The sequence below is a fragment of the Cercospora beticola genome, chromosome 6 (genome assembly GCF_033473495.1).
Source record: "Cercospora beticola chromosome 6, complete sequence".
In the NCBI taxonomy this organism is placed as follows: Eukaryota; Fungi; Ascomycota; class Dothideomycetes; order Mycosphaerellales; family Mycosphaerellaceae; genus Cercospora; species Cercospora beticola.
In genome coordinates this window covers 1,110,728-1,134,631 of record NC_088940.1, presented here as the reverse complement: position 1 = coordinate 1,134,631, position 23,904 = coordinate 1,110,728, and the positions used below count along the sequence as shown (strand labels likewise).

Here is a 23,904-nt window from a genome sequence, read left to right as displayed (position 1 = left end):
CACGCTCATGTGCACAGTAAATCCTCCTAATCGGTATCCACACCGCCTCTTGCTTTTCCCTGGTCAGAAGTAGCAGTCGAATTTTGAGCGAGCTCTCCATGTGTTGAGGGATCGAGCTGCTCATAAATCGCGCCTGGTGCCATTTGCACAGTGGAGCATCTCCAATGAAGCGACGAACTGGTGCCACAATCCCACAATGCACGCATCTCCTGCGACCGCCAAGGAACTCCTTTCGTTCACGTGTAGCACGATATGCTGCAATCCTTTGACAGTCGGTCGCAGTCTTTAGCCAGTTGGCTGGCGGATCCGGCGTGGAGAGATATACCTGCTTGCTCGAGAGTTTGAAAGAGATCAGGGAGGAGGCCGGAAGGTAGGATATGACTTCGAGAAGCAACTCCGGCGGTAGGTCCGCGAGACCGACTCGGTACATGGTTTTCGATTTGGTCTTTCGAGGCTGCTCTTCCGTGTGCAATGAGCTGTTGGAGCTCAGCTGGTCAAGGAGATGTCGCCAGCGGCAGTAGATCTGTTGAAGGAGACGGCATTGCTTGTTCACCATATAGGAGATCATTTCGAGACAAGCTTCAATGTGATAGTAGGAAATGTGCTGGACGTTCGCGCTCGCGCACGAAGCACGGGGCGTGGCTTTCTTAAGACAAGAGACTGAATGCTCGTACCTGTTGGATGTCGTCCCTTGACAGCCATGATGTTGTTACACGTAGTCCAAGCGAAAGGTCGCGGGTGAGACAGTGTGTCGCAGGCCCGAAACGCGTGATCCTCAATCACGATCCTCCTTGCCGTGCAAGAATGTAAGGCATCCCGTCGAGCGCTTGATTGTGTATCAATAACTAAACGAGGTGAAAAGCAGGATTTGCGAACGCTGCTCCTCGTTTCAATCATTAATCAAGCATTGTCGTCCACTCGAACCACCAGGGGTCGTTCAAAGACGGATGGAGTCTGCATACGTCTTCTGATCAGGCGGAGGACTTGCCGCACACGTGAGGTCTGCTAACGTGATTCAGTACAACGTATTAGTGATTGAGGCATCTTGCCTCCCCCAGGATGAGCAACGGGAGTTCGCGTCAGGTCCTGATTTTCTCGTGAGCAGTTGGAGCAGGGTCGATATGGATCAGAGAATACGGATGACTGTCAGCTGCTGTACCACCGAATCTGGTGTACAGGAGACAAGTGATCGGCAGGTCAGAGTACGGCAGACAAGCAGCGCAGCATGCACGATGCACGCGTGCTACTTGCATGCACTGCTACCTGACCTGCTCTCGACAGTGCATGTGATGCGGCCGCCGGGCATCGTGCGTATCGCCGCGCTGGTGCCGAGTGGTAGCTCCTGCAAGGTGCGCAGCGTGTTCCTCTCCCAATGTCGTTGTAGCCCGGTGAATATGGTGTCGCGGATTGGTCATCGCATTCACTCATGGAAAAGCTCGTCGTGCGCGGGGTCGATGAAGCTATCGGACAGCTGCAGGCGATGGTGGGCATATCGCGGGCACCATGGATTTCGAGATGCGTTGGAGTTGGCTCTCACTGTCCACGCAGCTCGCGAGAGGGCATGTCGTCGCCCGTGGTTGCCGCAGATGGCAGGTGAAAGTGCGGATCGCACTGTGAGGTCCAGCGGGGCGTGCGCAACAAACATGGCAGACCGCGGCTTTCGAGCGCAGCAGCAGCGACTGGCACCGCTGGGGGTCAAGCTTTGCTGCTAGGGAGGCTTGCGGCGTGGAGGGACGTGAGATGGGGTCCGTGTCGCGGCAGCAGACATGGATACCACACGCGCAGCGATGTCGTCGATGGGCCACTGCTGCACACGGTACGCAGACGTGCCTCGGGCATCCGCCGCGCCCATTCGCACTGGCGACGTTGACGGGCAGCACATCGCCATACAAATGTGACGGGTCGAGTGAGAAACAGTGGAGGCGTTGGTGGCCCGGAAATTAATCGACACTGTAGACGCGCCGAGAGAAGACGGCCTCCAAGGGCCCGAAGGCAGAGCGGAGCTCAATTTGCTTTCTCAAAGGCCCTTTGCCTCTGCCTGCTTCTGCCGAGTCTCTCTCCTCCTCCGTCGTTGTTGCGCCGCGTGAGTCGCTCCTTTCTCGTGCCCATCCCGCCCGTCCGCCCACGTCGTAGAAGGTACGCACTGCATTGTCTGTCCCAACGTCGTACAACACCCTAGAATTTGCGCTCGCGACCCTCCGCCAGCCGGCTGCATTCAGACTCTGATCTCGCCATTTACCCGCGGCATTCCCACCACCAGCACGCGCGATTTCGGGGGACGACTGGGGAGGGAGGAACGTGTGGAGGTACGGTTCTGATTGCGTGTGCATACAGTTGAAGAAAACTCGATACATCTATTCCCTGCATTCGATACGGATCCAAATACCCTAATCCGATCCGTCCTTCTACGACCATTTCTGGACGACCATGTCATTCTACGACAACAACGAAAGCTCCTGGGCCGCGCCGGGTCGCCAGCCTTCATGGGAACAGCAAGCACCTCCTTCACGCTCCGCCTCCGGATCCGCAATGTCGCATCAGTCCGACGCCAATGCATTCGCGTCGCAATTCGAAGAGATTGAGCGGGCAACGGACAATCTGATCAAGAGCGGCAAGTGGTTGCCCACGCCAGTGATGGCCGGGGCAGGAGGGCCGGGGCGGAGGGAGAGCATGCCAACGCCAGCCCGCCCCTTTGAATATGGTGGTGACCCGAGGCTGGGCGGAACCCCATCACGGCACCAGTCCGTGAGCAGCGAGTTCAGCAATGATCGCCCGGGCTCTGCAGGACTGCAAGGCTACTATGCGGGCCAGAGATTTCCAGGAAGACAGCCGAGTGAAGCCGAGCAGATGTTGCAGGCCAAGCGTAGGATGGCTGCGCAGCGCGAGCGCGAGCTTCGAAATTACCATCAGGAGCAGCAGTACAATAGGAGTGAGTCGGGCAAGTCGACGATGCGCAGGGATCTCGCTGACACGGAGCACAGGCGGCAAGCAGCAAGCGCAGGATCGATCCCTTAGTCCTGCAACCATGAGCGAAGAAGATCGCCGCGAACTGATCGCTCGTCAACATCGTGCCTTGTATGGCGAAGGCTCCAGCCTGTACAACGCAGACGGAACCAGAGCGCCTTCGCAGGATGCACGCACATCGAGTGCTGGGCGCGGACCTTCTCCATTGGCATTCGATCCGTTTGGGCAAGCTCAGAGCGGAGCAGATGGATCAGTGCAAATGCCGCCGCGTGATCGCGCTGAAAGTACTGCATCTCCTGTCTCGAATCCACCTGTTCAGCAATTTGGTTTGCTAAACGATGCACAACAGAGTAGCCGGACTTCGACTTCCTCGCCCGGCGAGTCGCCACCACTCACTGGTGTATCCAAAGGCAGCGCAGCCGGCGTTGCTCCTATCGGTACGAGGCCAGCGCAAGCTCCTGGACTCGGAAAGCGATCCACAACACCGCTCACGCCTTCTTCGCTCAGCTACGGCTTCAACGCCAGCGACAATAGGCCAGCGAACACGGGAAATGATCAACGCTCGACCTCAGCAGCCTCTAACCCCTCCCTCAACAAGGAGGGCGCAAGCGGCCTCGGAAATTGGGGCAGCAGCAGTGGGACGTGGGGTCCCGGTAGCAAAAACCTTTCTGTTCAGCCGTCCGTATGGGGCTGAATCTCTCATACGAAGAAATGAGCTCACAACAGCTGAAAACAACAGAAGTTGACGATGGGTTAGCGGCGGAGTTTCTCTTGTTGCTGCATTCATGGCATGTGGAATTTGGTGTCCTGGGTCTGAAGGTGCAAAATTTGTGGTGCTCTATGGTTGTCAGCATTTTTTCGGGGCCATTCGGGACATGAGCAAGCGCTCGGGGAGTGAATCGTTGCATGCTTTGATTTGGTGCGGTTTGGTGTTGTGGCTGGGCATCGTTGGCATGGCTTAGCAGAAGATATCCCATTGGTACATATTGGATGCGCACTATGCGTAGTGGACGGAGGACGGCTTGGGGAGGTGTTTACGGCATTCGGGTTGCTTGAAAACATATTCTCACATCTGGGGCGGGTCTGCGAGTAATATCTTTGCAGCGATAGCTGAGATACAGCCAAAGTCAGGTTCTTGGGGCGCGACATGTGATTGCCGAGTGATGCTCGAAGTGTGCCTCAGAAGTAAGAAGTAAGAGGCAGTTGGGGTCACTCAAACCAGGACTAGCGTCGGACCCTCTCCAGCTTGGAGCCAAGAATGCGGCTCTGCCGCCAAATGTGCAGTCCAGCCGAAGCTATCGTGTCCTCTCCTTCAACCGCGAGTGTGCACAACACGAGACAATTCCAACATTCACCGACTGGACACGCACCACTTTCTCGATCCAAGTCGCTCCAGCTCGTAGAACAACTCGTCAAATTGAGATCGCTTTGCGACGCAACCGCCCACAATGGTGAGTATCTCTGGGGACCCCCATGCGGCTTCAACACCTGAACCTGCGCAAATGAACCGCGATGCACGCGATTCCCAGGCGCCACTTATAGCGCGTGCTTCGAGCACTTGATACAGACAGCGAAGACTCATCAATACTGACGTGGATGCCTCTTCAGTCTTCGCCACGACCTTCATCCCCGATCAACTCCAACCCAACCACTGGCTCCACGACCGCACGAGCAGCCTCGCCCAAAGCCCCAGGTGGACCAGCGACCGCGATCAGGAGGAAGGCTGCCGCAGATAGAGCCGACAAGATCGCCAATGCGCGACCAGCAAGCACAAGAGCCGCGGGAGCAGGTGGCAGCAGCAGCACCATGTTGAGTACGTGGCCACAACCATTCTCTACACACGTCACATAATGTCGCTGTGCAGGTTGTCAATTGGAGGAGTGCTAACATGCGGAACAGGACTGTACACGGACGAATCGCCAGGACTCAAGGTCGACCCCTTTGTCGTTATGGTCCTTTCGATCGGTTTCATCATCTCCGTGGTCGCATTGCACAGTAAGAGACTCTCAGCAGCCACTGGATCGCTTGCAAATACTGATCTTTTTGCAGTCATCGCGAAGTTCACAAAGCGATTCTCGTCGTAGAAGGCATTTCACTTTATCAAATATACCAGATGGTTCACTATTCTCCTACATAGCAGTCGGCTGCGAGGTGCGAAGAAAAGTACGGCGTTGGAAGAGGCCATGTGGCTTGTAGTTATGAGGCCATTGACAAACGGACGAAGGTCTGAACTACGGAGCTCGAGAGGAAAAGTCTGCTCCCAGATCCAGTCGGCTCGGTATTGAGCCCTCAGCACTTTGTAAATCATATGTTGGGTCTCTAGGGAGGCTTATCCTATTCAGTTATGACTACAGATGCACCGTTCAGTTCGATCCCACAGATCCAGGCGGTCCGAGAATGGCTTCGTTGTATGAGGCGCCCGCGATGACATCCCACACGCTCATTCCGCATGGGCAGCCGCACGCGAGGATTCCGCCGGCTCGTGGACATTGTTGCGTGATGTGCTGCGGCCTGCCCTGCATGTATGTCTGATTCTCAGAGCAATTTAGCCGCGCCAATGCTTATTGAGTGGAGCCCCCGAACGTGCCCTCCACGTCGCGACTGCCGAACGCTTTAGCCCCTCCAATGACGAAGTTCAGAAGCAAGCTGTTGTGCTGCATTCTGGCAAAAATGTTAGTGCCCCGAGCAAACAAATAGCCCAGAGGCACCGCAGAGCCGCCGGGCCTCTTGGGTGCCACACTCTTGCTCCGGGCAATGCAAGCTATAAGAAGGTTAGAACCGCCACGCGACAAGCTATTCGCGCATTCAAACTGACCTTTTCGCTCAGAACAACTGCTCTGTTCAGTTCTCGCAGCTCTCATCTACCAGCGATCACGCCACCCAGAGCTCCAGCTCTTCCACGACTTCAATTGATCAATTCCCATCTATCGACCAGGTCATATTCAAAGATGCCTTCTCCCACTGTTAAGCTGAGCAATGGCAAAGAGGTCAGTCCTCGATGGCAAGAACGAGCAGCTGGAAACAGTACTGACATCGCAGTAGATGCCACTTGTCGGCTTCGGTCTCTGGAAGGTGAACAACGACACCTGCGCTGATCAGGTCTACAACGCCATCAAGACCGGCTACCGCTTGTTCGACGGCGCTTGTGATTACGGCAATGAGGTGGAGGCTGGCCAGGGAGTGGCACGCGCTATCAAGGATGGACTCGTGAAGCGTGAGGAGCTCTTCATCGTTTCCAAGCTGTGGAACTCATTCCACGACAAGGAGCGCGTGAAGCCAATCGCGAAGAAGCAGCTTGCGGACTGGGGCATCGACTACTTCGACTTGTACATCATTCACTTCCCAATTGCCCTCAAGTACGTCGACCCTTCAGTCCGCTACCCACCAGGATTTTTCGACGAGAACGACAAGCTCTCGCTGAGCAAGGCACCACTCGAGGAAACCTACCACGCCATGGAAGAGCTGTACGATGAGGGTCTGATCAAGGCCATCGGTATCTCGAACTACAACGGCGGACTTCTTCTTGATGTCGAACGCTACGCCAAGACCTTGCCACACACCCTCCAGATCGAGCACCACCCATACCTTGTGCAGCAAGACCTCCTCAACTTGTGCAAGAGCCGAAACATTGCAGTGACCGCGTACTCTTCATTCGGTCCTCAGTCATTCCTCGAACTCAACATGCAAAAGGCCAAGGACACCCCACTTCTGTTCGAGCACTCATCCATCAAGAGCATCGCGGACAAGCACGGAAAGTCGCCAGCGCAAGTGCTGCTGCGATGGGCTACGCAACGTGGCATTGCTGTTATCCCAAAGAGCAACAACCAGGAGCGTTTGGCACAAAACTTGGACGTTACCAGCTTCGATCTGTCCGAGGATGAGATTAAGCAGATCTCTGGCCTCGACAAGGGCCTGCGATTCAACAACCCTCTCAACGTGAGTCCCAATACATGTGATGCGAAAGTTGGACAAAGCTAACAATGATACAGTACGGCATCGATGTTCCAATCTTCGCATAAACAGACATAGGAAGAAGATGTGCCTGTCGCGTATAGATTTTTGTGGAAAGACCAAGATGCTTGCGTGTAGAAATCCTGCGATCGTCAGGAATGTCACTATAGATCAACACTACGAAGAATACGATAAAGTTCACGACAACATAGCCACCTCATAGTCTGGCCAAGTTTTCACATACCTCTTTTGATCGAGTTCATGGGCATAGTTGACGTAGTCAGGTCCTAATGACGCCCAAGGGTCCGCGTGTGACTCAAGAAACGATGCTGTCCAGACATGGCATCCTTGCTACAGAACGAGGCTGGGCTCGAAGCTCACCTTATAGAAATGACGATGGTGCTGGTATATAGTGCTGCGTGAAATTCGCTGATCATTGGTCTCCAGATATAATACATGAATACAATACATCAAACATAGCAAATTAAAACCACAACACCTCCATCAAAAACGATTTCAGACGACATCATCAAAGACCGCGGAACCTCCACAACGAAGACACAATGTCCTTCTCCAAGAAAAGAGCCCGCAAGCAGCGACTTTCGAAGAACGAACAGCTGCGGAAAGACTTGACAGATCGACCAAAATTGGCAAGACAAGAAGAGAAATTGCGGAGGCGAAGTGATAGGATCAAGGAGCAGCAGCATAGAGCTTCGCAGCATACACAATTTTGAGTATGGCGGGTCTCTCCTGGAGAGGACGGTAGAGAACGGTACTGGGGAGGTTGAGGAGACTGGGAAAGGACGGTAAAGATGTCTGAAGGGCCAGTCTGAGAGAGAGGAAACGTCGTGTAATGGAGTATGATTTGTATCATTATTGGGTATCTATCGGTCGACAGTACGCATCACTGTCGTGTATATTACCAGGAGCATACATGAGTGCTCAGATTTCGCAGATACGAGTCTTGATCCTTACGTCGTATCTCATCATGACTTCAAGGTCTGAATACCCGAACTTTTTGTCGAATCTGCTTTCGACATACGGGACATGCCGCAGCTCTTCGGGGACGTGTTCGATCGTGCGGCATAGTGGGAGAATGCTGGTCGCTGCACCATTGGCACATCACCAAGTGGCCGCATGGCAGGCATGCGATATCCGCAAGCTGCGTGTAACAGACTTGACAATCAAGCCTAACGTTCAAGTCTTCTTCGGCCAGTGGCTCTGTAGGACGTCCTGTGTTTCTGGCATCTAGTCCCTTCGCCTCATCGTCCGAGTCTGTATCGGAGTCAGAACGGCCACCGATGAAGTCGTCGATGCTCAAGGGTCGATAGGGCTGGGCCCCACCCATGGCGGTCGGGGCAAAACCATTCGCTTGCAGGCGTTCATAGGCTGCTCTTGTAGCTTCGTCGCGGTTGGCCATACGTTCTATCAATTCAGCTGGAGTGGCTTGCATTGCGACTCTTCCTGCTGCGAGTGCGAGGGTTTGCGTGGCTCTTCTCTGAGCATCCAGTTCCGTTCGAGAGTGGTCACCCTCGCGTGCTGCCTGCTGACGTTCTCGATCCAGCTCAGCTGCGTTGCCAGATGCGGCGGATGGAATTGATTGTTCTTCAACGACGTGTTTGGCACGAGCGAAAGTCGACTCGTTTTGCAGCATACGCACCAACACTGCTCGGTCCTCAGAGGTGCGCTCGCCTCTTTGCAGTCTGTACAGCATTCGTAGCTGCTCGGAGAGGGTAGTGCCAGAACGTCGTCTGATATGCGAGCTCGTCTGAAAAGCGCCGGCCATAAGTTCGACATCGTGTACTATGATCGTTCCACTAGCAGCGATCTCGTGCGCCATCTCGTTGAAGCTGACGGTCTCGCCGCGTTGACGGCGTCGGCGTAGTCTTTCAGCAGGCAATCCACTTCCCCAGATGACATTACTGTCTTCTAAGTAGCCCTCGATAGTCTCTCGATCCGAGTGGCTCAAGCTATTTCCTCGCACTTGCCCAAGAAGGTGCTCGATGTAGCTCACCGTTGGGTTGCCGAGCAAGTTTGAGCGTAGAGATTCGTTGTTCGACAGTGCTGTGAGAATGAAGATGCCGTCGAGGCCGCGATCATTGTTGACATGAGGCTCAGGGTCGAGCGACTCACCTGGTGGCCCCCCCACGATTGTGATGGTAGTAGTATCGGCCGGGAGTTCCGGTAGATCCCCTGGCACTTCGTTGCTTGGAGCTTCAAGCTCTACAGGCTCAGCCGCGCGTGCTTCGCTATTCCACCCTTGGCGGCGAAGCAAGCTATAGTACTGCTCCAGCGCGACCTCTTCACCCCGGGGCTCTAGGCCGCTCTCTGACTCTCTGATAGGCTGACTGCTCGATGTTATTGCCTGTGAGGTGGAGTTCCTATCATGGGTGATCGTGATCTGGCGCAAGATTCCACGATCTTGCTGCGATCCAGGCGGATGAGGCACGCCCCAGACGTCTCGCTCGCGTGCCTCCAGCTCTGCCAGACGGCTCGCGACATCTTCGCCACCCGCCCTTTCTTCGTCCGCAAGTACTTGCCTTAGGGTGCGTTCCTCCCGGCGTACGTCTTCGGCGGTGCGAAAGCGCTCGTAGGCTCTCTCAAACATGCCACCGATGGGACTCTGATACTGCTCGCCTTGAGCAGCCATTTCTTCGCGGGTGCCGAAGATGCGCGTGTAATTCTCTGTCGTTCGCTGCTCGCTCTGCAGCTGCCTCAGTCGTGATTGCGATGATCGCAAGTCTCTCTCCGCCACGTCCAGTTCGGTGGCAGCTTGATCACGACTCCTTCGTGCTTCGTCCACGTGCTGTCGGGCTTCATCTACACGAGCCTGCAAGCTGGCGAATGCACGATCAGTCTGCGTGGTGGCCGTGCCTTCGGTGAGGGCATTGACGCTTGCAAGAGCGCGATTCGCAACGTCCTGCGGTGCCGAGCCTGCAATGTTATCGAGTGTTCGTCCCAGATCTGACAGCCGGTCGGACGCTTCGCCATGGTCTGGCACGTCTTCACCCAAGTCGCGCAGACCCGAAATGACCCTCTCGATACCACTTCGCATGCGGTGCAGTTCGCGCCGCAGGGCCGCAATGCGTCGTGCCTGATATTCTCGATTCCGCGTTCCAGCCGGCACCATCGCTTGTCCGTGCACATGTTGTAGCGGAGCCGCATGTGGCTCGCGGTGCTGCTCCACCCGGTGCGCAGGGCTCGGTGCACTCTGCGCAGTGTTCGCCTCTTCCACGCTCGCCGCCTGGAACAGCTGGTCGAGCGTCTCCTCGAGCGATGGTCCTGCGGGCGCCTCCTGCTGCACGGAATCCCGTTCCTGTCTCTGCCTGATGGCCTCTGCCCGCTCGCGCTCTTCCATCTCGCTGCGTTCTCGTCCCTCCCTCAGCTCTTCCAGCGTCCGCGGCAGCACCCCAGGCGACACTTCGCGCAAGGGCTCGCCCAGAACGGCCACTCGCTCCTCGCTGCCATCATCCTTGCTCACCAGCCGATAGCCCTGATAGAACTCATACCACCGCGCAAGGAAATCGCCCTGATCTGGTCGCTCTGGTATGCGAGTCTCGTCGGGGCGCAGGCCACATGCGGCAATACGATGGTCCCAATAGGCTCGACAGCTGCTGCAGTATCGCTGCCATCGCAAGCCGCGGGCGACGAAGCCGACGCCGTCAATGTACGTTCGATACGAAGTGCTATGTGGGCGTTCGTCTATACAGGCACAACAATGCGCATCCCATAGCATACAGCTGGTGGGCAGCTTGTGCTCGCAGTGCTGTGCCAGCCGGGGTACGCCGGCGGTCAATGTCCCCATGGCATCGTAATACACTTTTTGCAATGTCGATGTTAGGAGAGTGTTGCGGCAACGGAATGGTCTAGGCGGCTGACATCATTGTCGTCCCACTAGTTACTTTTGCGCTTATTGCAGTTCCGTCTCACATTATTCGGATGCCGTCGTACAGAATTATTACTTTGCCATCAATAACGCCGAGACAAGCCCTCATCGCACTAAAGCCATGATCTGGGACCAAGCGCCGGTTAAGGCTGATGAAGCTCCGCTGCTTCAGGGGTGCGCACTCGCAACATTCGCTCGAAGCGTCGATATAGCTCAGCAAGGTTGCCAATTCAAGCTACGAGGCGATACGAACGCACTACATGACTCTCCGCGGACCTTTGCTGTCCACCGCAACTTCTCCCTACTCGCCCTCGCATCGATGCAGTCCATGCAGTCGCACATTCACGATGACACAGGGTGCTCGCTCTGAACCTCCCGCTGCAAAGTCCGCCGAGCTAGCCGCCATCGAAGACATAATCAATTCACGACAAGAAGATATCATCCTCGCCATCAACAACCACCAGTTCGATGTGTCCAAACCTCCCTGGTCATCATGGGCTTCGCCGGCTTTCCATGTGGACGTTCACCTTTCCGGCCCGAGCAGATTCGATAGCTTGGAAGAATACGTCAATTGGTGGAAAGGAGTGAAATCCGCCTTTGCAGACCATGCGCAAGCAACCTTGATAGAATCACAGACCAGCGTCAAAGGCGACTTCGCAACAAATTTTGCCTTCTACGAATTGCGTGGGCCTGCCCACCCTCCCCATGACAGAGAAATCGTGCGGCAGTTTGTGAGCAAGTCAGTATGGTGGCGCAACAAGAACGGGGACTGGCTCTTCGAAGCTTATGGCACCGTCGAGGGCATCGATTTGACGAGGTTGTGAGACCACGGCACACCGGATAAACTTCAGGATAAGGAGATCCAGACGGCGTGCTCCCTGTATTCTGCTTCGGATGGTCCCGGAGGCATGTGCTATTCCATCAAGGCTCCCGAAAGGCAGTCTGAGCCAACATCCCAAGCAGGGGAACTTAGAGCTTGATAGAAGTTGAGATGCGGTTCACCAGAAGTGTATACCATCAGGAAAACTGGGAAGACGTTTAGCCAAGCATCCAAGAAACGAGGCTGCTTGGCGTGGGCCCGACACCTGGGGAGAGCTTCCCAGCTCTTTCCTCTTCACCATCGACCTCCACCTTAAATAGACAAGCGAACCAACGCAGCAGTCCAATCATGGCCCGGGGACAGCATGGAAGCCATGGCAATGGGGAGAATGCACCTTTGCTGTCTACACACAACTCGAGCCACCGCGTAACTCACACATTCGCTGACGGCATCGGTAAGCTTCGCAAGAGGCTGACTTCTCCTGAAAGACTGTACTGACGGGCATATAACAGCTCATGAAGGCGAGAGTGGACGACATGGCTTTCATCCTGCACAATTCCTCTCCATCGTTGCACGCTCCTCGAGCCGTGTCTCGGCGGCCGTCAATCTTCTCTGGCCATTCGTGATCGTGGCCATCGTGCTCAACTATGTTACCGACGCCCATCTCTGGATCTTCGCAACATCGTATCTGGCCATGATACCCGCTGCGAACCTGCTCGGTTTCGCAGGACAGGAGTTCGCTAGGAAAATGCCAAAAGTGGCGGGTATCCTCATCGAAACGACATTTGGGTCCATTGTCGAGATCGCGCTCTTCGTTATCTTAATCGTCAAGCACGAACCACAAGATGGAGAAGGAGAGGGCAATGGAGATGAAGGTAATCTCATTCCAATTATCCAGGCTGCCATTCTGGGCTCAATCCTCACCAATCTGCTACTTTGCTTGGGTTTGTGCTTCGTTGCCGCTGGTGTGCGAAAGCACACTCAGAACCAGAAATTCCATTCTGTTGTCTCAGAAGTCGGTAGCGGACTGCTCCTCGTCGCAGCATTTGGCCTGTTGATTCCATCGGCATTCTACTCCGCACTGAAGTCCGAGACCGTGTCGGCACTTCACGAACATTTCACACGGGATACGCTTGAGAACGACATTCTGCGAATCAGCCAGTACACCTCCATAATCCTCATCATTGCCTACGGACTGTACCTGCTCTACAGTTGTACATCGGCGCATTCTATCTTCGACGAGGTCATCGAGCAAGACGAGCACGCGGACGAAGACCACCACGAGGATATGGCTAAGCCAAAACTCACTATGACGGAGGCCCTTATGGCGATCGCAATTGCCATTGTGTTCGTTGTCATCCTCCTGGTCATTCTCGTCGCTCAGATTGAGCCTGTGGTCGAGAGCGGCGTACCAGACCAGTTCCTTGGCTTGATCCTGCTTCCATTGGTTGAGAAGGCAGCTGAGCATCTCACGTCTATCGATGAGGCTTGGGATGGCGTCATTAACGTGGCACTGTATCACTGCATCGGTCCCTCAATCCAGACGGCGCTGTTCAACGCACCCCTGGTTGTGCTCGTCGGCTGGGCGCTCGGAAAGCCAATGGATCTCAACTTCGAAATCTTCATGATCGTTCTCCTTGTGCTCTCTATTCTCGTGGTCGGCAACTTTTTACGCGATCAAGAGAGCAATTGGCTCGAAGGGAGCTTGCTGGTGGTGAGTTACTATCCTTCTTTGGTCTCGATCATTGTGCTAATGATTGTGTAGGTCGTCTATGTCATCATCGCGATTGCCTCGTACTACTATCCAAATCCGGATGTTGCAACAAGCAATGGTCTTGAGGGCGTCGTGAGCCAGAACATTACGATTCCTCTCGAGCTTTACAAGCAGTTGATCGCACTGCCGGTGGCCCATGGTGAGCTGTAAATGTACCGACAAGCCTAGAGAAGAGTGAGAAGGCTCCAACGCACGAGATATTACGATTAGAGCGAGCTACACACTGATACTGCAACACTGCTGCTCTTACAGTCCTCCCACTTTTACCTTTCCAGAGTAACAGTCTTGAAAAGTTTTCCTTATGAAGCGAACGCAATCGAGTCCTCCAAATTGCCCTCTCTAAAGTTAATACATGCTTTCTAGTTCTTTGAGAATGCCAATTGGCAAAGTGCTATCGTATTTGGTTGCCGAAGTATTCACACTGGGGACTTTCAAGCGAATAAGAACTATCCGGCACAGTTCTCTCATGCGCGGTCCCTCAAAAATCACCCCGTCCTGACAGCTTTTTGCCCGCGCTTATGCTCTAATGCGAAGGAGACCATAGTCGAAAGTCATCCGCAGGTGGGACATCTGGCCAGCCCGATTATTCCAGAACCAAGTTCTTGACAACAGCTGGAAAAGTCCCGACCCTCACTTCGACCAGGCCTCTGGTTTGTACAGGCGCAAGTCCTCATGTCGAGCAGCAGGGCCGGCAGTAAGTGGAAGAGTGCCGTCTGCCAGCCAGTACCCACAAGCCTTGGCCGGAAAGTCCAGCAGCGACCTCACCCGGTCATCCCCGTGAGCCTCCAGATACATGCAAAGCGCAGTCGTATCCCTTCGCACCCGCCTCTTGCACCACCAAAAATCCACATAACACATCAGCCCAAACCAATACGCCAAGATCAGCAAAGCCGCATGATCATTAACCTGAGCCCTCGCCAAAAACCTCTTATTAAACCCGCATAAGCAAGACAAGTACTTGATCAACTTATCCGTCGACCCCTTCTCCAACATCAACGGCGCCAAAGACTGCAAAGCATGCCAATAAGGATTCCGATGCAAATTCCTCGGCCGTTCATGCACACCACACAAACGCAGCATTTCCGCTGGCAAACCCCTACTCGCATCCCTCTCATACGCAGCATAAGCCCATACAGGTCGTAACATACTTTCTCCGGCGAATTTGGAGGTACTGTGTACCAGAGGCGTCAAAGCCATTTGCATGGATAACCAATCCAGACGTGAAGGTGAACCGGAGAAAACCCAGGAATCTTTTGGGTCTGTGCTGTCAATGTAGCAGAAATATTGCATATTGATCATCATCGAGGTGAGGAGAATCGGGTCCGCTTCGTTCTGGGTTATGGGTTTGTTGATTGCATTCTGGAAATCTCCCAGGGAGACTTGGAAATGGGAGAGTTTCGGGATGCGATAGCCAGTTACTTCGTGGTGGTCTAGGTGAAGGCAGGCTATTGAAAGGATTCCATGTAAGAGGTACGAATTCTGTTTGTAAGAGAAAGATACTAGTTAGTGGGAATGTACGTGATGTGTTAAGAGGTTATGCTGTTTGTTTGTTTTGGGCACACCTCTTGGGCTAATCGCAATACAGCCGTGCGATACTCACGGCTTTGGTTGCCGACAAGGAGATCTGAGCATGTGATGGTATCCGTGGGCTCACTTGTCAATCTGTCGTAGTGCTTCAATAGGTGGATATCTCGGGATCCTTGTTCCATGGACCTTGGAATTGGTATCGTTGGACTGGGAGCTGATGTGGGCGGGCTGGTTGGGCTTGTTGGCGAGGTGGTAGAGCCGGTACTCTTCTTCGTTACCGCACGAGGAGCAGGAGTTTGATAATCGCATGTTGAATTGGACTTTGCACAGCGACCACAAACAGGTCGCTTCTCATCGCACTGTAGCCCAAGTACAATCATTCAGCCTTACATCCAGGGCTTCGGCTAGACTTTCGCTTTTTCTTGCGATAAGAGAAAAAACACACACCTTCACCCGTTTCAGCTTACACGCGCCACAGCCCAATCGGGACTTCCTGTGAGACTTCCGCGTCGTGTACGACTTGACATCGTCCGATCCATTGCTCCCAACAGTTCTGACCGAGAACACGTGGTAGCCAGGAGCAGTATGGCGCTTGATCACCTTGTCAGAGGAAGAGGACATTGGCAGACGCCCGAACAGGTAAACGAAGGGGCAAGCATCTGCAAGCAAGGCAGGTAAAGTTCTGCAAGCAAGATGCGTCCCGACCAAGTGGCTCTGCCAACGATTATTATTGTCATCCGCACAGCCCTACGCTTGTGGATCGCCTTGGCTTCTCGTTTTCTACTTCTGGCTAGCTTGGAGGGAGAACGTGGGAAGGATCTTAGATCCACCAGTCGGATTGTCTGGAAATGGAGCAGATGGAGGAGCGGGTCTAGTGTACCGATCTTGGGGAGAATCTTCATCAATTCGCGGTTGCCGAAACGAGAATTGAATGGGAGGAATGATCTCGTTGCAGTGGCTGCTCTGGCGCTTCGTGCAAGAATATGCGAAAGTCGCAGAATGGCGAAGAGAAGCTTCATCACGACCTGTAGCAATTGACTACTCCGTGAGATCCATGTGGCGTTCGCGCTTCGTTTGCGTGTCTGCAGACATCAGTTTCAAGCAGATGACACGCCTGGTTGCCAGGGTGCACGAAGCACGCAAGATGGCCACACAGTCAGGAGGACGGAGAGCTAGCTCGCACATGCCGAAGCAGTGCATTATGAGTTCGGCCCCAATGTTGCTCGAGATATGTTTCACGCATGCCTACAAGACAGTTAGTGATGCGTTGTCAAGGAATAACACAGAACAGTAGTCCCGAGACATGCCCATGCGTCAGATGTGGCACTGCGAGCTTCAATGAACAAAAGCTGTATCGTTGCTTAAAAGGGTATCGAGCGTTGAAATAATGCAAAGACATCATCGTGCTGGACTGCAAATGAAGAGCAGGCTACCCAGGAAATCGATCTGCCGACACAAAGCTTATGCGTACCAACCGTTCCCCGTGACTTGAGTCGGTTGGTCCTCGCTTCGGTGTGGAATCATTGGCTCAGTGATATCAAAAGCCTTGATAAGCTTCTCCCACGTGGCGTAATCCAGCGAGAAGACGGATTGATTCTTCATTGTCTTGTCGACACGCTGCTGTTCCACTGTTCGTGCCACGGTGGGTGCTGGCATCTCTCATTAGCTTTCATCAAGGATAGAGAGGAGTATGTACTCACATAATGTTGGCAGTCCGTGCTTGTCTTTCACAATTCCTGCATTGCCCTCCTTGATCAGGAAAGACACATAGAATAGGTTTTCCACGGTCTGGCCGAAGCTGTGGGGATTGATGACATATTCAAACAGCGACGGTGCACCAGTCTCTGTGACTTTGTACTGTTTGCAAAACTCCTCGGCGCGATCTTCGTCCATGGGCCCTTCTTCTGCTTCAATCCGTGTTGCAGCATTTCGTGCCTTTTCGCAATGTCTTCTCAAATGCTTCGAGATCGCTTTGCATTGTGTTGTCAGGGCGTTTGGATCGGCAGCTGCCATGTCCTCTTTACCGATTCGCTCGACATTTTTGGCAGGCCCGGTGTCCTTCGTTTGTCTCGCTCTGCGTTGTGTTTGCGCTCGGATCTTCTTCTCCACGGAAAGAGGTCCCAACAGGAATGACGGACAAGCAGGGCGTCTGTTGAAGGGAAAGCAAGCATGTCTGCCCATGACCTCCCAATCAAGATCTACCCCATCGTCATCGTCGTCTTCGTCCTCGAGATCTCGTCTGTGTCGTTGTGTTTGTGTTTGCCGCTGTGTAGCCTGAAACGCGGCCTCGTCTTCATCGATACCAAAGGCATGGCGATTTTTCATGAAGAAGACACATCTGTTCAGGAAGAGGTCCACGTCCATTCCAGCGCTAGAGTCGCCCAGAATCATGCTTGCGGCTTTTTTCTTCGCCATTGCCGAAAGATCGACGAGATACCTGGCGTCCATGGTCGCATCCGATGTCTGCTTGACGCTCTTAAAGTTTTGATTTGCGACATCGAGTGCCTCCTTGATGCCACCGCCATTGCCGCGCAGAAGTTCATCGCGCTCCTCTGTGGTGCGCGGTCAGTCTACAGTTTGCCTCATCAAGGCGTAGCCCAACATACCGTGGAGCTTGCGATACATGGCGCGCGACTTGCGCTTGACCTGCCGCCGCTGGTCTGCATTCTGGTTCGGATCATAATATCGCGTGAATTTCACATCCTCGGGTTCCTGATCCTCTGGTATGTCCCCCTCTTGTGTCATTCCGAAATGTGCCCTCTTTCGCTTCTGTCCACGCGCGCGTTCGGTGTCGTCAGATGATGGCGTCGGCAAACTCGTCCTCGACGACTCCGAAGCGCGTCCTTTGCCCTTGTCGCGTCGCATAGTGGGATCTCGATTTTCTTGGCCAGGTGTTGGAGATTTAGCAATACTGGTCGCGCGCGAGCCGGCTACAGTAGACGGCCTATTGTTCAAGCGAGCCATGGCGCGTCATGAGAATGTGTCGGTTGTGATGTTGACTGTGCCGCTGGCTCTGCTGAAGTGGATATCGGGTGGAGGCCGCGCGACGCGATATGATTGCCGGCGGACACGGCTCACGCGATTCGACGTGTATTTGTTGCAGCGATCGTGTGTGTATATGTCCGGCAAGGACAGGCGCGTCAGAAGCAGACGTCAATGCGATGGCGCGAGGAAGTCCGTGGTCTTGGGGGGTCGTCGTGAGTGAATGCGCTCATCCTGGTCGCGACAGCCGAAAGTTCGACGCGACGTCAGGGACGCGGTGGCCTGGGCGCGCATCTCATCGAGCAGATCGTCAGCCACCGACCTGTCTCACCACACCACACCGATCACCACGATTGCCGGTGCACGTGAGTGCTTCCGTTTGTTATAAAACATCCCTCCGCCACATGGCGACCACGCGCTGAATGTCGCCGTCTTCCCCGATGGAACCCTTCACGTTCGCCAGCTCGTCGCAGCTGGATGTGCCGGTGGGAGTGAAGGTGTGGGTTTGCCTTCAACATATCGAAGTGAGCAGTATAATGCTAAACTAGTCTAGGAACCGCCTTGAAGGTTTTGAGAAGCCTTTGCCATATTCAACACTGCTGAAGCGGCCTGACCTTCGCCATCGAGGCAGCAACCTCAGTCCGCACTCCGAGCTGTACATTACTGTCACGCCCTACTGCGACTCCAAGCCCTTGACAGTGCCTGCTCAGACGCCCTATCGGCACTTCCGTACTGCACGGGTCTGGAATCAGTGGCTATCGTTGCCCATCGACTACAGCAGTTTGCCTGTCAACACCCAGCTGGCCATCACGGTGTGGGATTTGTCGCCAATCAATCCGAAGGGCGGCGACAAGAGCCACCACATCCCTTTCGGAGGCACCACGATCTCACTTTTCGATGACGATGGGACACTGAGGACAGGTCGGCAGAAGTGCAAGATCTGGAGGCACAGGGCTGCGGACGGCTTCTCCGATACGTCTACTCCTTGGCTAGAGCCACGCAAGCGCGGTCGCCGCGGTCAGCCAGAGGAGCCTGTCATCGTCAGCGAGAAACAGGGCCGCAGAGATGCCGAACTCGAACGTCTTGTCGCACTTATGAAGAACCATGAGATGGGCGAGATCTCGGAAAATCGATGGCTCGACCAGATGGTGTTTCGACAAGTCGAGAAACTAGAGAGACAGCAGATCAAGGACTCCATGAAACCACGACATCAACTCTCATCATCTAATGGCACGGCTAATGGAGAGTCTCCCGAGGATCGATGTGCCGAAGGGGATCCAGACCACGTGGATGGCACCTTCTACCTGTATATCGAATTCCCACGATTTGATCATCCCATTGTGTTCGCTGATTACGAATATGCTCCTCCGCCAATCTCGTCCATACAGGCGCCGCTGGTGCCGAACGCTACGGGCGTCAACTTCAAGCCTCCTCCTGAGGTTCAGCTTGGGCCTGGCATTCATTCAGATGGATTGAGCGACACGGATGGCGGTGGAAATTTGATCAGTGTCTATGATCCCGAGCTAGGATACGCCGACAACCCTACAGAGACGAAGCACCGCAGGCTTATTCGTAACCAGCAACATGCTTTAGACCGCGACCTGAAACCTAACCCGAAGATGCGTGACTTCCTCAACCGCATCATGTCCCACGGGCCAACGGTTGACCTGACTGACAAGGAGAAGGACGAAGTCTGGCGCTTCCGACATCACTTGACACGGGATAAGCGAGCCCTGACAAAGCTAGTCAAATCCGTGAATTGGAACGAGCCGACCGAGACTAAAAATGCCATTGCATTGCTGCCAAAATGGGCTGAGATTGATGTCGACGATGCGCTCGAGCTTCTTGGTCCCAGTGTGCGTAATCCCTCGGTGCGTGCTTACGCAGTGGACCGCCTGCGCAAGGCTGATGACGAAGAGCTATTGCTCTATCTTTTGCAACTTGTCCAAGCCTTGAAATTCGAGCCAGCCCGGTCGCGCGAAGAGGACGAGAGCGACTCTTCTCTCGCTTCATTCTTAATCGCCCGCTCAGCAGCGAACTTGAAACTTGGTAATTTCCTACATTGGTACCTGATGGTAGAATTGGACCTTGGAGACGAGGATCCTTCAGCGGCCGCCAACAAAAAGCTGTTTGCGCGGGTGAGCTTTGACTTTCAGAAAGAACTTGAGTCGACCCCTGAAGGCAAGGCACGACGTAAAGTGCTGCTGCGACAAGGCGAGCTCATCACTGTCATCAGCAAAATCAGCAAAGATGTACAGTCGGGTAAAGGTGATCGGTTGCGGAAGATTGAGCACCTGAAGCGGGCACTGGCCGATCCCAGGAATGAGCTTCTCAACCTCGACCCTCCGCTGCCGCTGCCACTTGACCCAGATGTCAAGGCTGTTGGCATCATACCCGATGATTGTAATGTTTTCAAGTCTTCCTTGCTGCCATTGCTGTTGAAAGTGAAGACGGACAAGGGAGAAACATATCCATTCATTTTCAAGTCGGGCGACGACCTGCGTCAAGATCAGCTGGTCCTGCAAATCATCGCACTCATGGACCGCCTGCTTCGTAAAGAAAACCTGGATCTGAAACTGACCCCGTACCGAACACTAGCCACCTCCACATTGGCCGGCGCCGTCCAATTCATTGCTTCAAAGCCAGTGTCAGACATCTTACAGGACCCGAAGTACAACAGCTCTATACTCGGCTTTCTGAAAACTCACAACCCGCCTTTATCCGGCGCTGAATCCATCCTTGGCGTGCGTAAAGATGCAATGGACAACTACGTCAAGTCTGTTGCAGGATATTGCGTGGTGACCTACCTACTAGGAGTGGGTGATCGTCATCTTGACAATCTGCTGCTGACAGAGGATGGCCACTTCCTCCACATCGACTTTGGCTATATCCTCGGACGTGACCCAAAGCCGATGGCACCTCTAATGAAGCTCTCTCGCGAGATGATCGAGGGCATGGGTGGCGGCACTGCCGGCGCAGCATCCAGTGAGAGCCAGTTCGACACTTTCAGACAGTACTGCTTCACCGCCTATACCACACTGCGTCGACAAAGCAGTCTGATTCTCAACCTCTTTGCTCTTATGCAGGACGCAGGCATTCCTGGGCTTGCCATATTTGGGGACCAGGCTGTGAGAAAGGTTGAGGAAAGATTCAAGCTGGACGTAAGCGAAGAAGATGCTGTCAGATTCTTCTCGGAGATGATCGACAGAGAGATTGGTGCGTGGGGTCCGGTGCTGATCGATAAGTTGCATGGCCTCACTCAAGGCTGGAAATCATGATGCTCCACATCAATGTTGACATTGATGCCCTCAGCTCGTTCTTGAGACTATGCACATGTGGTCACTGCAAAAGATGCGGCGAGAAGCATTGCTACGTGAACGTAATATCAAGCCCAGGTAAGCCTCAACTATGGCTCCTGGAGGAATGGATGTGAAGCTGAATGGGTGAAGAGAAGGACATGATTATGGGAGCATTGTCATGTGAAGTTCGGGATACCTGCTGTGGCAGACCAGCGTTCAGTCCCCGACAATTGCCGCGCTTGGCGGCAGGAGATGTCTCTCGGCCGCTGTTTGCCCGTTGAGCTCACAACAAGCTGCCATGTGGGCGCGAATTCGCAGCCCTCGACGCGAGTCTGTGCCCCACTATCGCGCCTTGGGGGTGCTTGGGGTCGTCCAAGTTATCCAAGTCTAATGCGGTAGTTGTCTTCTGCTTTAATCTATTCATCCGCAGTTTGGCTCGAGATTCTTCCTCAGCGTATACTACCAATCAGTCCACAAGTGCAGTCAAGACAAGAACTGAGCCAGTCAATCAATCATAATGTCAAAGACAATCCTCATCACAGGTGCTGGCGGCTTCGTTGGTCAACTCCTCGCCGAGCACCTTCTCAACGATGGCCACAAAGTCATCCTCGCAGACATTTTCGACCCTCCCGTCCCATCGGCAGCAAAGAATCAAGAGAATGCCACAACAATCAAAGCGGATCTCTACGAGGACCCCAACGCCGTGCTCTCCCAGAAACTCGACGCTGCATACGTCTTCCACGGAATCATGTCCGCCGGCTCAGAAGAGAACTTCGACCTAGGCTACCGCGTAAACCTCCACTCAACCCTCAACCTCCTCGAAGCGGTCCGCAAAACTCAACCCGGACTCAAATTCATCTACGCTTCATCAACCGCCATCTTCGGCCAACCACTTCCTGAACAACCTTCCGAAGCCACAGTCCCAACACCACAAGGCTCCTACGGAACGCAAAAGGCCATGATCGAATACCTCATCAACGACTATACCCGTCGCGGCTACATCAACGGTTTTTCCCTCCGCTTCCCCTCCATCAGCGTCCGTCCAGGTCAACCCACCCAAGCCGCATCCTCCTGGATGAGCGGTATAATCCGCGAACCTCTCCAAGGGAAAGAATCCATCCTCCCTTGCGATGATGATTTCAAGGCTTGGTTGTGTTCTCCTAGGACCCTGGTGAAGAATTTGATTCATACTCTGTCCTTGGAGAAGGATTGTATGCCTTCGCATATTCGACAGGTGTTGTTGCCGGGAGTTACGAATACGGTGAAGGATATGTTGGATGCGCTGAGAGAGGTTGGTGGAGAGGATGCGGTGAAGTTGGTGAAGAGGGAGAAGGCGAGTCCGGAGATTAAGGCTATGTTGGATAGTTGGCCGATTACGTTTGATGTTAGTAAGGCGCTGGGGTTGGGATATGTGAGGGATGAGAGTTTTAAGGATGCTGTGCAGGATTTTGCGAATAGTCTGAAGAAGTAGTTGGTGTTGACTGTGTATCATAGATGGTCACTAACACAAGACTGAATATTCCTGCGGAGTTGTTTTGTCGTCTATTTCTATCGCAGGGTTGTTGACAAGTCTAAGCCTTGCCTGTGCTTCCAATAGCATCCATCCATTTTTCTGTCAGCTCTTGGATCAGATCTGTGCCCTTTTCCATGCTCTGCGTTAATGGGACCTTGCCCCAGTTGTCGGCCGTATACTGGTTGTAGTTCTCGAGCACCAATTTGTTAACATTAATGCGAGTGACTCCACGCTCAATGCACTTCGCCATGATGTCCGGAGGAAATTCGTTAGTGCCATGAAGAACGATTTGCACTCTGCCGGCAGCTTTCTTGTATATCGTCTCAAGCCTGAGATAGTTGTTAGCCAGCGCAAATCACCCGCATAAGACGCTTGACTCACCTGTCGTAGTCCAAGTGGATATTCTCCACACCATGATAATCTCCGTGCACATTTCCAAACGCAGGCGCCAAAAAGTCGATGCCTGTTGCAATAAAATCGTCCACTTCCTCTTCCGTGGTCATCATCCCCTCAAGCTCTGCTGTATCTTGCACGCCATCCTCTCCGCCCTCAATACGTCCCGGCTCAGCTTCTGTTGAGATTCCTTGAGCATGACACAAAGCAACCAACTCCTTCGTCTTGGCCAAATTCTCCTCTTTCTCATAATGGCTCATATCCACCATGATAGAGTCGAACGACGGTGTCCCATCTTCAGCCTTCATCTTCGCCGCGACTTTGATAATCTCAGGATCTTGGGCGTGATCCATGTGTACTGTGACGGGGACAGAGGCCTTTCGGGCAGCATTGGCTGCGAGATCGACGAAGAGAGGAGAGTATTTGAGAGCCCATGGGAAGAGGAGAATTTGAACTGGTGATCGTTTCTTCTCGGCTGCTCGGATTACGGCCACGATGGTTTCGAGGTTGTAGGATACGACTCCGAGGACGCCATATTTGCCTTCTGCGGCTTTGTTGAGCATTTGGACTGCCCGGTTGTCGGAGAGTTTGTCGAGAGGCATGGCGGCGGTGGTCGTGATGGGTTAGGGGATGCTATCGGAGCGAGGATGAGAGTGTGAGATATGTGAAAATTGGAGCCGGAGTGAGGATGCTCGCCAATGCATCGCTATACTCGGCCATGTCTTGTCGTGATGCTGGACCCCACCGAGTGCCTGTGCATTCAGCCGACAGCTGGAGTGACTTCGTATCGGGGAC

General features: G+C 53.8%; 10 protein-coding genes across 10 annotated transcripts; 7 read left to right on the top strand and 3 right to left on the bottom strand.

Annotated features, from left to right (window-relative positions):
- Positions 1 to 2,427: 2,427 nt before the first annotated feature.
- RHO25_009556 (uncharacterized protein) lies at positions 2,428 to 3,658 on the top strand (the record flags this gene model as incomplete). The annotated part of the gene is made up of 2 exons (XM_023601088.2): positions 2,428 to 2,929; positions 2,982 to 3,658. The coding sequence occupies 2 exons, from the start codon at positions 2,428 to 2,430 to the stop codon at positions 3,656 to 3,658; spliced, it is 1,179 nt and encodes a 392-aa protein (XP_023453452.1).
- Positions 3,659 to 4,412: 754 nt separating this feature from the next.
- Positions 4,413 to 5,048, top strand: SBH1 (Arf guanine nucleotide exchange factor sbh1; the record flags this gene model as incomplete). The annotated part of the gene is made up of 4 exons (XM_023601087.2): positions 4,413 to 4,415; positions 4,573 to 4,777; positions 4,864 to 4,959; positions 5,014 to 5,048. 4 exons carry the CDS (start codon positions 4,413 to 4,415, stop codon positions 5,046 to 5,048), a joined length of 339 nt encoding a protein of 112 aa, XP_023453453.1.
- Positions 5,049 to 5,718: 670 nt separating this feature from the next.
- Positions 5,719 to 6,983, top strand: XYL1 (NAD(P)H-dependent D-xylose reductase (XR); the record flags this gene model as incomplete). Its single annotated transcript, XM_023601086.2, has 4 exons — positions 5,719 to 5,735; positions 5,792 to 5,951; positions 6,007 to 6,900; positions 6,954 to 6,983. 4 exons carry the CDS (start codon positions 5,719 to 5,721, stop codon positions 6,981 to 6,983), a joined length of 1,101 nt encoding a protein of 366 aa, XP_023453455.1.
- A 926-nt stretch (positions 6,984 to 7,909) lies between these two features.
- RHO25_009553 (uncharacterized protein) lies at positions 7,910 to 10,720 on the bottom strand (the record flags this gene model as incomplete). Its single annotated transcript, XM_023601084.2, has 1 exon — positions 7,910 to 10,720. The coding sequence occupies one exon, from the start codon at positions 10,718 to 10,720 to the stop codon at positions 7,910 to 7,912; it is 2,811 nt and encodes a 936-aa protein (XP_023453447.1).
- A 428-nt stretch (positions 10,721 to 11,148) lies between these two features.
- RHO25_009552 (uncharacterized protein) lies at positions 11,149 to 11,625 on the top strand (the record flags this gene model as incomplete). Its single annotated transcript, XM_023601083.2, has 1 exon — positions 11,149 to 11,625. One exon carries the CDS (start codon positions 11,149 to 11,151, stop codon positions 11,623 to 11,625), a length of 477 nt encoding a protein of 158 aa, XP_023453448.2.
- A 344-nt stretch (positions 11,626 to 11,969) lies between these two features.
- RHO25_009551 (uncharacterized protein) lies at positions 11,970 to 13,545 on the top strand (the record flags this gene model as incomplete). Its single annotated transcript, XM_023601082.2, has 3 exons — positions 11,970 to 12,075; positions 12,134 to 13,335; positions 13,387 to 13,545. 3 exons carry the CDS (start codon positions 11,970 to 11,972, stop codon positions 13,543 to 13,545), a joined length of 1,467 nt encoding a protein of 488 aa, XP_023453449.1.
- A 2,838-nt stretch (positions 13,546 to 16,383) lies between these two features.
- RHO25_009550 (uncharacterized protein) lies at positions 16,384 to 17,886 on the bottom strand (the record flags this gene model as incomplete). Its single annotated transcript, XM_023601081.2, has 3 exons — positions 16,384 to 16,571; positions 16,623 to 17,474; positions 17,529 to 17,886. The coding sequence occupies 3 exons, from the start codon at positions 17,884 to 17,886 to the stop codon at positions 16,384 to 16,386; spliced, it is 1,398 nt and encodes a 465-aa protein (XP_023453450.1).
- Positions 17,887 to 18,326: 440 nt separating this feature from the next.
- RHO25_009549 (uncharacterized protein) lies at positions 18,327 to 21,182 on the top strand (the record flags this gene model as incomplete). The annotated part of the gene is made up of 2 exons (XM_023601080.2): positions 18,327 to 18,403; positions 18,458 to 21,182. The coding sequence occupies 2 exons, from the start codon at positions 18,327 to 18,329 to the stop codon at positions 21,180 to 21,182; spliced, it is 2,802 nt and encodes a 933-aa protein (XP_023454006.1).
- A 538-nt stretch (positions 21,183 to 21,720) lies between these two features.
- RHO25_009548 (uncharacterized protein) lies at positions 21,721 to 22,674 on the top strand (the record flags this gene model as incomplete). Its single annotated transcript, XM_023601079.2, has 1 exon — positions 21,721 to 22,674. One exon carries the CDS (start codon positions 21,721 to 21,723, stop codon positions 22,672 to 22,674), a length of 954 nt encoding a protein of 317 aa, XP_023454005.1.
- A 100-nt stretch (positions 22,675 to 22,774) lies between these two features.
- On the bottom strand, positions 22,775 to 23,711 carry RHO25_009547 (uncharacterized protein; the record flags this gene model as incomplete). Its single annotated transcript, XM_023601078.2, has 2 exons — positions 22,775 to 23,045; positions 23,098 to 23,711. The coding sequence occupies 2 exons, from the start codon at positions 23,709 to 23,711 to the stop codon at positions 22,775 to 22,777; spliced, it is 885 nt and encodes a 294-aa protein (XP_023454014.1).
- Positions 23,712 to 23,904: the final 193 nt, after the last annotated feature.